This window comes from Mauremys mutica, chromosome 15, assembly GCF_020497125.1.
Source record: "Mauremys mutica isolate MM-2020 ecotype Southern chromosome 15, ASM2049712v1, whole genome shotgun sequence".
Taxonomy (NCBI): domain Eukaryota; kingdom Metazoa; phylum Chordata; order Testudines; family Geoemydidae; genus Mauremys; species Mauremys mutica.
In genome coordinates this window covers 37,810,498-37,826,620 of record NC_059086.1, presented here as the reverse complement: position 1 = coordinate 37,826,620, position 16,123 = coordinate 37,810,498, and the positions used below count along the sequence as shown (strand labels likewise).

The following is a 16,123-nucleotide window of genomic DNA, read 5'->3' as shown; positions in this document are numbered from 1 at the left end:
GCAGGGTCTGGATGGGGGGGCTTAGCTCAGCCAGGGCGTTAACCCACGGGACTCCCCCCTGCAAGGTCTGGATGGGGGTGCTTAGCTCAGCCAGGGCGTTAACCCACAGGACTCCCCCCTGCAAGGTCTGGATGGGGGTGCTTAGCTCAGCCAGGGCGTTAACCCGCGGGACCCCCCGCTGCAGCGTCTGGATGGGGGGGGGCTTAGCTCAGCCAGGGCGTTAACCCGCGGGACTCCCCCCTGCAAGGTCTGGATGGGGGTGCTTAGCTCAGCCAGGGCGTTAACCCGCGGGGCTCCCTGCTGCAGGGTCTGGATGGGGGTGCTTAGCTCAGCCAGGGCGTTAACCCGTGGGGCTCCCTGCTGCAGGGTCTGGATGGGGGTGCTTAGCTCAGCCAGGGCGTTAACCCACGGGGCTCCCTGCTGCAGGGTCGGGGGGGGGGCTTCGCTTGGCAAGGGTGTTAACCCACGGGGCTCCCCCCTGCAAGGTCTGGATGGGGAGGCTTAGCTCAGCCAGGGCGTTAACCCGCGGGGCTCCCTGCTGCAGGGTCGGGGGGGGGAGGCTTAGCTCAGCCAGGGCGTTAACCCGCGGGGCTCCCTGCTGCAGGGTCTGGATGGGAAGGGGGCTTAGCTCAGGCAGGCCGTTAACCCGCGGGACCCCCCCGCTCCAGGGCCTGCTTGGGGGCAGAGGGGAGGAATAGCTCGGCCAGGAAACCCGCTTAAGAACAGCCCCTGTCCCCGCCCCCAGAGAACAGTAAAAATAAGCTTCACTTTAAAACTTTTTTATTAGTGGCAACCTCATTCCGTCCATCTCTTCCCCCGGCCCCCGCCCGGCCCTCTAGCCCCTGCTGCCCACACTCACCCCCCACCCCCACTGCGCTAACCCAGCGAGGGCCCGTCTCTCTTCAGGGTAGAGCCCGTAGCCTGCAGCACCTGGAGAAGCACCCACGGGTGGGGTGGGTTGGAAAGGGACAAGCCAAACCCGCAGCAGGAGGGCCAGAGCGGGGGGAGGGCGGTCTCAGAAGGCCCAAGCTAGTGGGAGGGGGAGGGGGGGCCTGGGCAGCAGCAAATTCCCTCACCCCTGGCAGAGCTTCGCTACATTTTTCCTCCTTTTGTTTTTTGTGGGTTTTTTTGTAAAGAAAAAAAAAGTTTTTTTTAAAAAAATCATTAAAAAAAAAAAGAACCAACGAGGATCCGGAGAATCCACGAAGCCTGGCACCGACCCTGGGGGGGAGAGAGAGTCATTAGAGGAGGCCCCGGAACCCAGCCCCCCCCGGGCAGCGAGCGAGCCCGGAGGGGAGCCGGCTCCCCCGCGAGGGAAGACCCCGGGCCCCAGCTGCTCACCGGGCTCAGCGGTCAGTGGTGGTGCGCAGGTCTGTGGTCAGCGGGTCGTGCTGGATGGTCTGGTGCAGCATCAGCGCCAGCAGCCCGGCCCGGTTGGTCATGGCCATGCGCACGTTCCGCTCCTGCTCAAAGAGCTCGTCCAGCTTGTACCACTGCCAACAGCAGGAGGAGTCGTTACACGCGGCCACCTCTGGGGCGGGGCAGCTGGGGACAGCTCGGCCGGCACGGAGATGCAGCTAGCTCTGGGGCGGGGCAGCTGGGGAACAGCCACACATAACGCTGCTGGGGACAGCTCGGCCGGCACAGAGATGCAGCTAGCTCTGGGGCGGGGCAGCTGGGGAACAGCCACACATAACGCTGCTGGGGACAGCTCAGCCGGCAGAGATGCAGCTAGCTCTGGGGCGGGGCAGCTGGGGACAGCTCGGCCGGCAGAGATGCAGCTAGCTCTGGGGCGGGGCAGCTGGGGACAGCTCGGCCGGCACGGAGATGCAGCTAGCTCTGGGGCGGGGCAGCTGGGGAACAGCCACACATAACGCTGCTGGGGACAGCTCGGCCGGCACGGAGATGCAGCTAGCTCTGGGGCGGGGCAGCTGGGGAACAGCCACACACAATGCTGCTGGGGTCAGCTCGGCCGGCACGGAGATGCAGCCACCTCTGGGGCGGGGCAGCTGGGGAACAGCCACACATAACGCTGCTGGGGACAGCTCGGCCGGCACGGAGATGCAGCTAGCTCTGGGGCGGGGCAGCTGGGGAACAGCCACACATAACGCTGCTGGGGACAGCTCGGCCGGCACGGAGATGCAGCTAGCTCTGGGGCGGGGCAGCTGGGGAACAGCCACACATAATGCTGCTGGGGTCAGCTCGGCCGGCACAGAGATGCAGCCACCTCTGGGGCAGGGCAGCTGGGGAACAGCCACACATAATGCTGCTGGGGACAGCTCAGCCGGCACAGAGATGCAGCTAGCTCTGGGGCGGGGCAGCTGGGGAACAGCCACACATAACGCTGCTGGGGACAGCTCGGCCGGCACGGAGATGCAGCTAGCTCTGGGGCGGGGCAGCTGGGGAACAGCCACACATAACGCTGCTGGGGACAGCTCGGCCGGCACGGAGATGCAGCTAGCTCTGGGGCGGGGCAGCTGGGGAACAGCCACACATAACGCTGCTGGGGACAGCTCGGCCGGCACGGAGATGCAGCTAGCTCTGGGGCGGGGCAGCTGGGGAACAGCCACACATAACGCTGCTGGGGACAGCTCGGCCGGCACGGAGATGCAGCTAGCTCTGGGGCGGGGCAGCTGGGGAACAGCCACACATAACGCTGCTGGGGACAGCTCGGCCGGCACAGAGATGCAGCTAGCTCTGGGGCGGGGCAGCTGGGGAACAGCTGCACAGCGACAGACAGACAGACAGACAGTGGGGCAGGAAAAGGGGCGCTCCCTACTTAATAGAAGTGTGGGAGGGATGAGGGGGCAGGAATTTCTTCAGTCAGAAGGAATAAAAACCACTTGGGACCATGCCTAGATTTTAGTGCCTGGGCCTCCCTGCCCAGCCTCCCGCAGCGCCCGGCCCTGCCTGCCAGGGGAGAGCACCGCGTCGCGCCGGCCCCGCTCCGTACCACGCGCACTCTCTCCAGGTCCACCTCGGCCCGGCGCAGTTTCTCCCAGCAGTAGTGCCGGTTGCATTTTCTCTTGGGCACGCGGCAGAAATCGCCGGTGAGCTCGAACACGTCCTTTACCAGGGGGCAGCCGCACACCTCGTCCACCGACACCTGGAGGGGGCACCACAGGGTTTGCACACACGCTGGCCCTCGCTCCTTCCCCCTGCTAGCCCAGCCCCCCAGCCACAGCCCCTCACCTTGGGGTCGCGGGAGTGCTCGGGACACAGCACCTGCAGCCGCTTGCAGTAGGTCTTGCTCTGAGGGTTGTAGACGTCACAGAAGAGGCGGGTGGCTCTGGGGAGGGGAGACACACAGTGCCCGGGTGAGAGGCTGCAGCTGCTACCAGCTGCAAGGGCGGGGGGGGGCCTCCATGCCCCTAGGACAACCTAGGCAGCATTGCCCCATTGTTCAGAGGGGGAAACTGAGGCACATGCATGTGCATTCAATCCTGCTTGTCAGACCCAGAAAGAAAACCCAGGAGTCCTGGCTCCCACCCCCCCCCCTGCTCTAACCACCAGCCCCCACTCCCCTCCCAGAGCCAGGGAGAGAACCCAGGAGTCCTTTGGAAATTGTCTGAATGATGGCGGACTGGAGGGAGGTCTCACGTGGGGTTCCACAGGGATCTGTTCTGGGTCCAGGGGTGTTTCACATTTTTATTAACTACCAGGATGGGAGCAGACTGATCCAGTTTACAGATGGCACAAAGGGAGGTGGGGTTGCCAACCCTTTGGAGGACAAAGCTAAAAATCAGAGGGATCTTGATAAATTGGAGATTGGGGCTATCGCCAACACAATGCATTTCAAGGGAGGCCCATGGATGGTGGAAAACCAAACGCACAATTACAGACTGGAGGAAAACTGGGGAGTTGTGGTGGATCACAACCATGCGACGCTGTTGCAAACACGACCTGGTGGAAGGCCCCAAGGGCAGTAGAGGGGAACTGAGGCAGGATCGCCTCTCGCCGGCTGCCAAGGCGGACGAAGAGCTGCCCCCGCTCATCTTGGACCTCTCCCATCACAATCTGTGTGGCTGCTGGTGCAGAACAGCTCCCCCCCTTAAACGACTCATGCGCAGGCTGCTTTCCCAGGCATAATTTTCCCCCTCACCCCCACCCCTAAAAGCCCTGGGCAGTGGTGACAGAGGCAGGTGATGTGATCACCCAGAGTCCCTAGCCACAGACCCACACGCAGTCGGTGACCGCAAGACAGTCGCCGTGGCGTAGTACTGGGATTTTTATGGTGGTATTTGGTATAACTTAGAACGAAGGATAAAGAATAATGCAGCTTGTATTAAATGTCCTGGTGTATGATTTGATCATATCCTGCCAGCCTCCCTTTCTGAAAGCAGGAGGAATGGCCTCGTGGGCCATTGGTAAAGAGGCTTCAGCCAGAAGCTTGTGTCTGAAGCTGATTTCAAGGCAGTGACAGAGCTTTAGGTTTAAAATGAGCATTTTGAAATAAATAAAAGAATGTGACAATTTGTTTTCTCCTGCATTGCAGTTTGATGTTCCTGTTCACATGCTCTGTGTAAATCAATCCTGTTTTGTGTGTGAACGAGGAATGTGTGTGTTAGAAGACAAGTGTGAAGGCCGTCGCTGGGCCAGATGTTCTAGGGAGGAACCCAGGACAGACATAAAGGCGCCAGGAGGCTGCAACACACAGGAGGGCAGATTGACGACTCCAAAGATGAGGCAGGCACCGCTCAATGGAGACAAGACAGCAGTGATCAACGCGGCCTGGGGTAACTCCCCGACAGACCGATGAAGGAACAACATAAAGGATGAGAAGACTGATTACAGCAGGACGGTGCAAAACGCATTGGTCCCAATGAAGGAGACTCACTATGGAAACGGGGCCATGCCATGAAACTTTGGGTTCACCCTGCCAAGACTTCCCTGAAGCACTGTGTCGCGACCGAGAGAACCTGGCTCGTCCCCACCCGTGATCAACCTAGCTGGCCACTAGATTGATCCGGACTCGTAACTAGACCATCGACAGAGACAGAGACAGTGTGTGTGTGATTAAATGCATATGCTAATTGTTGTGTTTCCAATATTGCCTTTTCCCCTGAAAACGAGCCCGTGTGCTTCCTATAAGCATAACAGGGTTCCCCTGGGACAGGGGGGCATTTTCGGCAACAGCAGGCATGACTGAGCAGGCCTTTTTGGGAACCCCTCTGCTCACCCCGTACAGGGAGAGGGAGCCCCAAGCACAGGCTATCCCACCATACCTGACTGGAGAACCGGCTCCAGAAGGATCGTGCCCTACGCGGCCCAAAACCAAAAAAGGTTTCTTGCAACTCGGCACGTCCGTGCCGTGCTAGACGGATCCCCAAGTGGAAGACCCAAAGGCAGAGCAGCGATGGTCGCCCGAGGCACAACAGCGACATCGCTGCTCTCGGCGAGACACAGCCTGCCCCTCAGAGTATAACCGCCACCCTCCAGTGGCCTTCTTCTGGAAAGGAAAAGCAGCACGCGACAGGCCAATACACGGCGTTGGCTTTGCACTCAAGAACTTTCTAGGTCAACCGCCTCACTGAGCTCCCCGTCAGCATCGACGAGCTTATGACCCTCTGCATCCATTCCCCAAAACAGAGAAGTCAATCCTCTTAGGAGACTTGAACGCAAGAGTTGGCCAAGGCTCTAACGTATGGAGTAGCACCACTGGGAAGGAAGGAAGGAGCGGACAAGACCACTTCCAATGGCATCCTTCTGCTCAGGGCTGGTCTACACTTACCTTGCAGTCCGACGCGGGGAGTTCGACTTCTCGGAGTTCGAACTATCGCGTCTGATCTAGACGCGATAGTTCGAACTCCGGAAGCGCTAGGTCGAACTCCGGTACTCCACCGCGTCAGGAGGAGTTGCCGGAGTCGACCTGCGAGCCGCGGACTTCGCTTCCCCGCCGTCTGGACGGGTAAGTTTTCGAACTAGGGTAGTTCGAATTCAGCTACGTTATTCACGTAGCTGAATTCGCGTACCCTAGTTCGAATTAGGGGGTGTGTGTGGACCAGCCCTCAGTCAATGTGCAGAGCACAACCTTGTGATCATAAACACAATCTCCACACAAAGCAACAAGTAGAAAACAACTTGGCCACACCCCCTGCTCAAAGCAGTGGCACCTCCTAGACTAGGACATTGTATGAACACGGGATCGAAGAGATGTCCAAATCTGCCGTGTCCTGAGAGGAGCCGATGCTCGCTGGGCTGACCCCCGCCTGGAGAGGTCAGTCATGTCCCTCAGGATGGCACCGAAACGTAGAAAGCAATTCAAATCACACAGACGGCAACACAACATCCGAAGACTTCAATCCTCAGCGCACCGAGATCCCTTCAAACCCTCCTCAGTGAAAACTGGCCATATGCACACCTGGAAATGACAAACACAAGTGCCGAGGAAGACGGGGAAGCCCCCCCAAGGCTTGCGAGGAATCCATCAGCCTTGCTACCTGCCGCCGTCAGGACTGGTTTGACAACAACATTGAGATCACAGCCCTTTTGGGCCAGAAGAGGAAAAGCTTTCTGCGACTGGCAAAGCCAACCACTGTCCAGGCAGAAGCAGAGCTCTCGCCATCAGCTCAAAGGAGGGGCTGAGAAATCAAAACCGAACGGTGGGAAGACAGAGCAAAAGAAAGCCAAACATTCGCTGACAGACGTGATATGCGGCGCTTTTAGTGTGAGACAAAGCCCCTGTACGGCCCAATCTCACGTGGCCTCATCACACTGCTGAGATCTGAAGAAGGTAGTGCCCTTCTTAAAGAGAACACGGCCAAAAACTTCTAAATCGAGAAACGACTGTGACCGATGACACCGGCGACTCCATCCCTCAGCACCCAATCTGGGAAACCCTTGCCAACCCACCGCCCCCTGAGGAGATCTGCAAAGCAATTAATGACCAAAGCACCAGGTCCTGATGGCGTACCAGCTGCGGTACTCAAAGCGAGGGGAGAAACACTGACTAACAAGCTTCATTTGCTGCTCCTCAAAAACTGGCGCACTGAAGAAATCCCCGCTGACTTACGTAATGCTAATATCACCGTTTTCAAAAAGGGAGACAGGGCCGACTGTGGCACCTATTGAGACACTGGCCTCTGCTCCATCGCTGGGAAGATTCTTGCTGGAATCTCACTGAATCGCCTGTTTCCTCCTGCAGAGGAAGGACTGCCAGAGTCCCGGTGTGGCTTCAGACCATCACGGGGCACCACCAACACGATTTCCGCAGCCAGGCAGATCCAGGAAAAATGCCAGGACCACCACTGGGAGCTGTATACGGCCTTTAATCGATCTATTCAAAGCCTTCGATTCTGTCAACCATGAGGCTCTGTGGAAAATCACGTCAAAGTTTGGCTTCCCAAGTAAATGTATCACCATTGTAAGACTCCTTCACAACCTGATGACCGCCTCCATCCTGTGCAGTGGCTCTGCCTCTGAGCCCTCTGTCGTCCGAACTGGCGTAAAACAAGGATGTGTACCGGCACCCCCCCTTTTCTCCGCAGCTATGAAAACATTAACCCAAGACCGTCTACCACAGGGCACTGGCATCCAATATCGGACTGACGGCCACCTCTTCAGCCTTTCTCGTCTCCGTGCCAGAACTAATATCGGCAACAATAACCGAACTCCGGTACGCAGAGGATTGTGCTGTCGTTGCGCACACAAAGGAGGATCCAGCCCGTAACTGCTTCTCTGAAACTTACCAAAGCCTCGGGCTAACATCGGCAAAACAAGGTCAATCATCAGACCCAGCAAGGAAGATCGATATTGACAAAGAAGAACTGGAAAACGTAGAAGACTTTGCCTATCTCGGCAGCCATCTCTCACAGAGGGCAGACACAGACGCCGAGATCCAGCCCAGAATTCACCGTGCCAGCCTTGCCAGGTGTTCAACATTCACGACATCAGAACACACACACGGGACTTTTAGTTTATAAAGCGGTGAGAAGCCCAGCTCTCCTCTACAGCTGAGAGACTTGGGTAACCTGAAAAACCTGGAACGCCAGCCCCAGCACTTTCTCTGGAAGATCCTCAACACAAAGTGGGAAGATCGTCGCACTAATGTCAGTGTCCTCATGGCGGCCAACACCCTCGAGATAAACATCAAGAGATGTGGCGTCGACACCACACACTGGGAGACAGTAGCCCAGGATAGGGATATCTGGTGAAGATTTGTCAGAGAGGAAATGTCTAGTTTCAGTCACCGATGCACAGAAAGGAGGTGGCGACAGCGGGTAAGACCCAGAGGCGAGCGACAAAGCCGATCAAAGGGGTGGGACACCGGCCACGTGAGCAAAGGCTGCAGGAATTGGGAACGCTCAGTTTGGAAGAGAGATTAAGGGGGGACGTGTGAGTGATCTTTGTCTACTCGAAAGGCTGCCATAGAAAAGATGGAGACGGGTGGTTCTCTCTTGCCCCAGACGGCAGGACAAGAGGCCGTGGGGTCAAACTACAGCGCAGCAGATTGAGATTAAGTCTCAGGGAAAACTTCCGAACAGCAGGACGATGGAACTGAGGCCTCGGGAGGTCGTGGAAGCTCCTTCGCTGGAGGGTTTCGAGTGGAGGCCGGAGCCACCTGTCTGGGACGGTTTAAATCCTGCAGCGCGGTCAAGGGTCAGACTAGGTGCCCCCTGCGGTCCCGTCTCACCCCACGGGTCGAGGAGCCTATGAAGGTACATGCGAGTGGGGCAGAGAGGAGGATTGTAGGAATCGAAGACAACAAGTGATGTCCTGCAGGGGAATTACAGGGATGTGGGAACCAAAAGCAGTGGAATGGTGGAAAGGGGACAACTGGCAGGGGGAGTCAGTGGGGGACCCATATGTGGGGGGGGAACCAAGGGGTCAGGTCGGTGGGGGAAGATTTAAGGGGATGGACAATATTAGCCCATATGGTCCCAGGGGGACGAATTTGGAGAACACCCCCCTACAGGGCTGGGACTCACCCCTCTATGCGGGTTGGGTACATGGATCCGAAGGACGTCTGGCTCTCGTACTGTGGGGAAAGGGAGAACACAGGGCTCGTCAGTGCACCGGGAAGGGGACGGGGACAAGACAGGGGAACAGCCGCACATAACGCCGCACGGCCGTCAGATGCGGCCACCTCTGGGGCGGAGCGGAGCGGGGAGGACAAGGGGAGAGTCTGTGTTTCCCAGGCCCGCGGGGCAGGGCAGCGTACCTTGGCGTAGCAACGTTCCATGTGGCGCAGCGCCACCTTGGGGTTGATGGGGTGCCCGCAGGAGACGCAGAAGATCTGCAGGTCGGTGTCGTCGCTGTCTCCCTCGTTGGTCTGTGGGGAGAGAGCAGGGAGGGCCCTGTTAGCGCTGCCCAGCGGGGGATCTCGGAGCACAGGACAGCTGGGGGAGAGAACCCAGGAGTCCTGGCTCCCAGCCCCCCCACCCCGCTCTCACCCACCAGACCCCCCCACCCCTCCAAGAGCCAGAGATGGAACCCAGGCGCCTGGCCCCGCCCACCTCCTCATCCTCCTTGATGGCCTGCTGCTTGGCCTTGCCGATGATGGCCTCCAGCTCGTGGAAGCGACGCTCCATCTCCTGCAGCCGCAGCCGCGCCTGCTGCTGCTCCCGCCGAATCCGCTCCAGCAGCTTCTTGCCGTGCTCCTCCGCCACGCACGGGCTCTGCTGCCACTGCTGGATGCGCTGGGGAAGGATCTCGTAGATCCGGCTGGATGGGGAGAGAGAGAGACAGGCTGACCTGTTGAGGGGGGATACCAGTCTGGGGGTACCCTGTGGGTCTGATCCGGGGGGGGTGGATAGACACATGGCGCTGGGGTGTACCCTGTGGGTCTGATCTGGGGTGGGGGGGTCCCTGAGAGTCTGATCGGGGGGGATGGACACATGGGGCTGGGGGAGACCCTGTGGGTCTGATACAGGCTGGGTGAGGATACGGGCTGGGAGCCCCTTTGGGTCTGATCTGGGACAGGGGGGACAGACATGGGGCTGGGGGAGGCATGGGTCTCAGCCGGGGAGATATGGGGCTGGGGGGGGGGTCTCAGCCGAGTGATTGGGATGGTGCCGATGCCATGGGGACCCCTGCTGGGGCCCGGGGATTCCCAGGGCTAGGAGCTCCCGGGGGCCGGGCCAGGGCTCTTACTTGGCAGCCAGCTTCATGCCGCACTCCTCGGAGCAGTACTTGGAGGCGGCGCGGGCCGGCTGGATGCAGCCGGGGCCCAGGCACTGGTGCAGGGAGGCCGGGTCCTTGGCGTCGGGCCGCTCGGCGTGCCGGGACCGGTCCCGGTGCTTCTGCTTCTGCTTGTGACGCTTGTACTTCTCCTCCTTCTGTGGGGGGGGAGGGGAGACCAGGTCAGCGCCCTGTGGCCCCCCAAGGCCATCTCCCCCTTTCCACCTCCCGGCAGGGGCCCCTCCGTGACCAGCCCCCCTGCTCTAACCCCTAGACCCCACTCCCCTCCCAGAGCCAGGGCGAGAACCCAGGAGTCCTGGCTCCCAGCCCTCTCTGCTCTAACCACTAGACCCCACTCCCCTCCCAGAGCCAGGGAGAGAACCCAGGAGTCCTGGCTCCCAGCCCCCACTACTCTAGCCACTAGCCCCCACTCCCCTCCCAGACCCAGGGAGAGAACCCAGGAGTCCTGGCTCCCAGCCCCTACTTCCGTCCCGGAGCTGGGATATACCCCACGACTGGGGAAAGTCTCCGTGGCGGCTGCAACTGGCTCCTACCTTCTTCTCTGATTTCTTCTCCCGCCTCTTGACGTGCTTGACCTTCACGGCGCGTTTGCGGAGCACGGGGTCCAGGAACGGGGCATCCTCTGGGTCACTGAGCCACGGCTTGGGGGGGGGGGGAGGGGGCAGGAGAGGAGAAAAGGATGAGACCGGCCCCCCCGAGTGAGCTTGAGAGGCCACATACCCTAGATACCCCCCTGCTCCTCCCAAGCGGGCTACAGAGGCCTTCTGAGCCCTCAATGACGCTCGACCCAGGGTCCTGTCCAGGGAGCCTCCCACATGTCCAAGGACCCATACTAGGAAAAACAGAGCCCAGAGGCTGAACGTTCAGGGACGGGACACCCTGCATTGAGATGCAGCCACCTCTGGGGTGGGGCAGCTGAGGAACAGCTGCAGAGTAAAACAATTTGGAGAATACTCGATCTGGACACATGGTGCCTGAGATCTCCTGGGGCCCTGCCGCACGTGGGATCCCGCAGGTTGGGTGGGGCCCTCACCAGGTTCTGGTCGTCGAAGGCTCCAGCACAGAAATCTTGGTACAAGTCGGGGTCAATCGGGAGGTCGTCGTCCGACAGCGGCTCAGGGGTGGCGGATGATTCCAACTGCTCTTTCAGCATCTGCAGGTCCTCATCCCGCCCTCGCAGCATCTGCCAGGAGGGGGTTAGATACTTGCTGCCTGACACCTCAGGCCTACCCCTTCCCCTGTGACTGCCCCACACACAGACAGGGAAACTGAGGCACAATGAGGGGAAGAGACCAGTCCATGATCAAACTGCAAAATCTGGGAATAGGACCTGACTCCCATTCCCCTTTCCCCACTCTCCTCCCAGAGCTGGGGAGAGAACCCAGGAGTCCTGGTTCCCAGCCACCCTGCTGCTCTACCCACTAGCCCCCTCTCCCCTCCCGGACCTAGGGAGAGAACCCAGGAATCCTGCAGGGAAATGGGCACAGAAAGGATGGGGCCAACTTACCGAGGCTGGGAAATACTTATATGATTCCTAGAAAGAAAAGAAACACTCTGATAAGCAGCTCAGATGACATGCGGCCACCTCTGGAGCAGGGCAGCTGGGTAATAGCGTCCAGACGGAGCACACAGGTGTTTAGGACAGGAAGTGAACGCTCCAGTACTCACCCGTGCCCGGACCTGGCACTGTCGCAGACGGCACTTCTGACGGATTTTATTGGGTCCTCCGAATTTCTTCATGTCACGGCAGAAGTCACACTGGCCACAGTCCTCTGTCCGCCGGCACGCCTCGCACTCCCCACACATCCGTGCCGAGCGCTTGATTTGCTGTTGCGGGTGAGAGAACTGTAAGAATGACAAGTTTGCACATTGTAGAAAGATGAGGAAGTCATCCTTAACCAGGGGCATCCTTAACTGGGGGTGTCCTTAACTCGGGCAGGAAAAAGAGAGACCATTTTTCCTCTCACATCTTTTAAATTATCACTCCCATCCACTACCTTCAAATCTGACTTGCTCTTGCCTCGTGGTGAGATCTATCAAACAAGCCAGGTTTGAGATTTCTACCTTCCTCAGTCTCTCTCTTAAAACATCCCCAGCCCCTTTAGATTCTTCTTTGCAAAGAGGCAATTTAGCATCTGCCCCTCAGTCCAAAGCTGAAGTTGGCCGGTAAAGGGAAACACCCTGTAAGCTGGAAACAGACCTTTGTACCCTTTAAGACTTTTAATCTGTTTGGCATCACAACCGTCGCTTTTAACATGGCTAAGGACTGCAACAACCTACCCTCCACACCAACACACGTGGATACTTTTTAAACCAAGTCTAGCTGTTTGCATCCACAAATCCACAACTTGGAGGTCTGCATTTTATCCGGCATGGCCAGAAATAACTGTGGGCGTAAAAGCCAAGCCCCCGTTTAATATGTAGCGGCTCATGCTTCTGTTTAGAGGGAAATATTCCTAGCAAGCTTCATTCACTTTCTTTGCAGTGGAATCTGCTGCTTAACAGGCCTGGTTCCCTTCTGTTCCTCGTGCCACCTGCCAGATTTGGGCTGTCACAGCAGAAGACAATCCGTGAAATGCACCATGATTAAGTCCCAAGAGCTGCATCCAATTTTGGGGGCCTAATAAGCCAGAAAAGGGACTAGGGGGCCTTTTTTTTTTTTTTTTTTTTTTAAAACAACGCATTTGCTGCTGTTGTGGCTTGTCAATCGCAGCTTTTTGCTTTCCCGGCAACACAGATTTGAGCGCAAGAGGGACACCCGAACCGATGCCGGCCCACGTGTCAAACAGCGCCCCGATCGAGAAACATTTCCACGGAAACAAACAGCCCGGCTCTCCTGCAGGGCTGACTCCGCCCCGAGCTTATGGCTTGGAGATGGCTCTAGACTCTTCCCAGCTGATTTGTCCGCTGGGGCACCCTTAAAGTGGCACCTATCCCGTGCTCATCCACCCTCCCACCAAAAAAAAAACCAACCCTCAGAGCCAGCTCCCTCCTCCTCCCTGAAGACCCCACACCCTCTCCCTTATTGCTCAGCTCCTCCGCTGGTTGCCGTATTCGGGGATTTACAAGATCCTAACTCAATACTTGACGCTCCACCTGGCATATAACAAACGGATCACGGGCACCGAGATCGGCGGGGGAACAGACAGCAAGATGTGCCGGGAGTAGCCGTTTGAGTGCATTTACCGCATAAACCCCCGGGTGGCATTTCTCTCGGGGGAACTGGGAATCCTTCATTCTCCCGTCCAGCTGCAGCACTGGAGAGCGGACGGGGTAAGAAGTTTTTACAGGGGATGTCGTCTCCCCTAGCTCAGACAGGCGGAGATGCACCGGGGGCGGGTTGGGCTGCACAGACGGCACGACAGTCTATTCTGAAGGTAACCAAGGCTGGTCGCAAGGAGAAAATGTCACAGCCTCCGGGTGGATTTAGGAGGCAGGGAGAACACTTCCCGAGCGAAGAGGCAGACGAGTTAGCACATCTGCATTTGTAGCGCAGCCGCAACCAATAAAGTACAGTCAGAAATTCACCCCGTGCCCATTGGTGTCACCCAACCGCCCCATACTCCAGAAACATGGAGTAAGAATGGAAAGGAAACCGTCAGGTCGCTTTCAAAAATCTACAGGCACAACTGACTGGAGGGGAGTGCTGCCACTCAAAATGGGACGGTTCGCCTGGTGCCAAGATGCAGCCACCTCTGGAGAGGGGCGGTTGGGGAACAGCTGCACATAACGCGACATGGTAACTCAGTCAGAACTATCTGCCCAGGGATTCAGGGGTATCAGACTAGAGTCCAGGGTGTTTACCCTTAACTCTGCCCATGGGGAGCGGCACGAATGAGAGGGAGGATCATAAGCACCCCCTCCCTGGGCAGGAACGGGGAACAGCAGCGACTGGAACCCAGCTGGCACGTGGAGCCGCTTTTGGAACCCTGCGGCTTGGCTCCCTGGCAACGCGGCCCATGGGCTCATGGGATAGAATCCTGCGCCCTGCCCCCCAGAACACCCTCACCTGGCCACCTACTTTCGACCCACGGCTCTGGTCCAGGGCCAGCTCCTGAACCTTCTTCCTCAGCTCGTCCTTCTCTGCCCGGTCCCGCTCGCCCTCCCGCTCCTTCTCTCTGGATTTCTTGTGCCGGTATCGGATCTCCAAATTCGGGTTCTTATCTGCAGTGGGGAGAGGAAAGCACATCACAGCCCGAAAGACCAAGGAGACAGCCCCACCCCCCGCCAGAGCCCAGGAGAGAACCCAGGAGTCCAGGCTCCCCGCTCCGTTCCTCACCTCGGCACTGCAGACAGTACCATTCCCGAATGGCCTTCGCCATCTTCTCTGTGATGTTAATACAATTGCCATGGAACCACTCATTGCAGTTATCACAGCCTCTGCAGGGGCGGGAGAGAGGGAGAATCAGAGCGCCCCCTACTGAGCCCCCCGCCCTGCATCCCCCAGCACCTGATCCTGACTGCCAGGGGAGAGCGCCCCCGGCCCTGCCCCATGGCACCCGCCAGCACCCAGCGCTGACTGCCAGGGGAGAGCACCCACCACCCTGCCCCACAGCACCCAGCGCAGACTGCCAGGGAAAAGTAACCCCAGCCCTCCCCCACGGCACCCCCCAATGCCCAGCCCTGACTGCCAGGGAGAGCACCCCCTGCCCAGCCCCCTATACCAGCTGGAATTTCCTGGAGGGGGGAGGGGAGGGAGAGACTCCCTTGGCCTGGCTCAGTGAGCAGGATGGCTGGACTGAGTTCCCCCTGGGCTCTCCCTGCAGGGGCAGCAAATGACCCACCCCCCGTCCAGCACCCTGAGTCCTACCAGCCCCCCCCCCACCCCCGGTCTCCGTACATCATGAAGCAGTTGATGTCCGGCTTGCGGCAGATGCAGTACACGGGCGCGTTCTCGCCGTTCTCCGACTTGGACTCCTCGCCCGCCGCGGCCAGCTCCGGGTCGGAGAACTCGCTGTCCTGGGGGGTGCGGGAGGGAAGACAAAGGGCTTCAGAGAACCCAGGAGTCCTGGCTCCCAGCCCCCCACCCACGCCCGCTCTCAGCCACCAGACCCCTCCCCTCCCCGAGAACCCAGGAGTCCGGGCTTCCAGCCCCCCCTGCTCTCAGCCACCAGACCCCTCCCCTCCCAGAGAACCCAGGAGTCCGGGCTCCCAGCCACCAGACTCCTCCCCTCCCCGAGAACCCAGGAGTCCGGGCTTCCAGCCCCCCCCCCTGCTCTCAGCCACCAGACCCCTCCCCTCCCAGAGAACCCAGGAGTCCGGGCTCCCATCCCCTCCTGCTCTCAGACCCCTCCCCTCCCAGAGAACCCAGGAGTCCGGGCTCCCATCCCCTCCTGCTCTCAGACCCCTCCCCTCCCAGAGAACCCAGGAGTCCGGGCTCCCATCCCCTCCTGCTCTCAGATCCCTCCCCTCCCAGAGAACCCAGGAGTCCGGGGTCCCCCTTACCATGGTATCTCCCAGCCCCTTGTTGTGGCTGGAATCAAGACAAGGGCTCTGGGCAGGAAGTTCTGACAGCCCCTCCCCCAGGCGTCTGCTTCCACTTCCGGGGTCACCCCGGCCGAAGGCGCAGCCGCCACCTCCAGCCGCAGCCAGCTCATCTGCCCGCTTCCAAGATGGCCGTCACCAGGGCTATGACGTTCCTCCCCGTCGGCCTCTGCCCGCTTCCAAGATGCCCGCCCCCAAGCCCAACGGCAGGAAAACCCATCAAATATGGCCGCCCCCATGAGAGTGGCGAGCGCATCAAGCAAGATGGCCACGCCCCCGGGATCGGCTCAGCCTGAGCGCCAGGATCAAATATGTCCGCTTCAGCGCTATTTAATGCACCATTAAACGGGAGCGGCCATCTTTGATACTGGCAAATGAACAGCTAGATAGACAGATAGATGACGAGTGTGTATGGGGATAGATAGACAGACAGATAGACAGACAGTCAGTCTTAGGGATATGGTTAGATATCTCAGGAACCCCTTGGTCAAATTACCCC

General features: G+C 59.1%; 1 protein-coding gene across 4 annotated transcripts; it reads right to left on the bottom strand.

Moving 5' to 3' along the window:
* Positions 1 to 583: 583 nt before the first annotated feature.
* Positions 584 to 15,704, bottom strand: CXXC1 (CXXC finger protein 1). Of its 4 annotated transcripts, none has more exons than XM_044988049.1 (16): positions 15,586 to 15,704; positions 14,981 to 15,099; positions 14,420 to 14,520; positions 14,162 to 14,304; positions 11,809 to 11,985; positions 11,648 to 11,674; positions 11,174 to 11,323; positions 10,674 to 10,781; positions 10,093 to 10,277; positions 9,456 to 9,663; positions 9,161 to 9,271; positions 8,928 to 8,977; positions 3,193 to 3,289; positions 2,954 to 3,106; positions 1,342 to 1,493; positions 584 to 1,221 (listed from the first exon to the last, which is right to left on the bottom strand). In XM_044988049.1, the coding sequence occupies exons 1-15, from the start codon at positions 15,586 to 15,588 to the stop codon at positions 1,347 to 1,349; spliced, it is 1,779 nt and encodes a 592-aa protein (XP_044843984.1). In that variant the 5' UTR covers positions 15,589 to 15,704; the 3' UTR covers positions 584 to 1,221; positions 1,342 to 1,346. The 4 variants fall into 4 exon arrangements, with proteins under 4 accessions (XP_044843984.1, XP_044843986.1, XP_044843985.1 ...); XM_044988051.1 differs by having other exon boundaries at positions 11,809 to 11,967; XM_044988050.1 differs by having other exon boundaries at positions 585 to 1,221; positions 11,809 to 11,967; positions 14,150 to 14,304.
* Positions 15,705 to 16,123: the final 419 nt, after the last annotated feature.

What these genes read in the sequence shown, in the direction of transcription:
- CXXC1 (XM_044988048.1), bottom strand. An exon ending in AGAAGAAATCAGAGAAGAAG is followed by an intron (nt 10,278 to 10,673) that starts GTAGGAGCCAGT and finishes CCCCCCCCACAG; the next exon opens with AAGGAGGAGAAGTACAAGCG. An exon ending in CCATCAAGGAGGATGAGGAG is followed by an intron (nt 9,272 to 9,455) that starts GTGGGCGGGGCC and finishes CTCTCCCCACAG; the next exon opens with ACCAACGAGGGAGACAGCGA.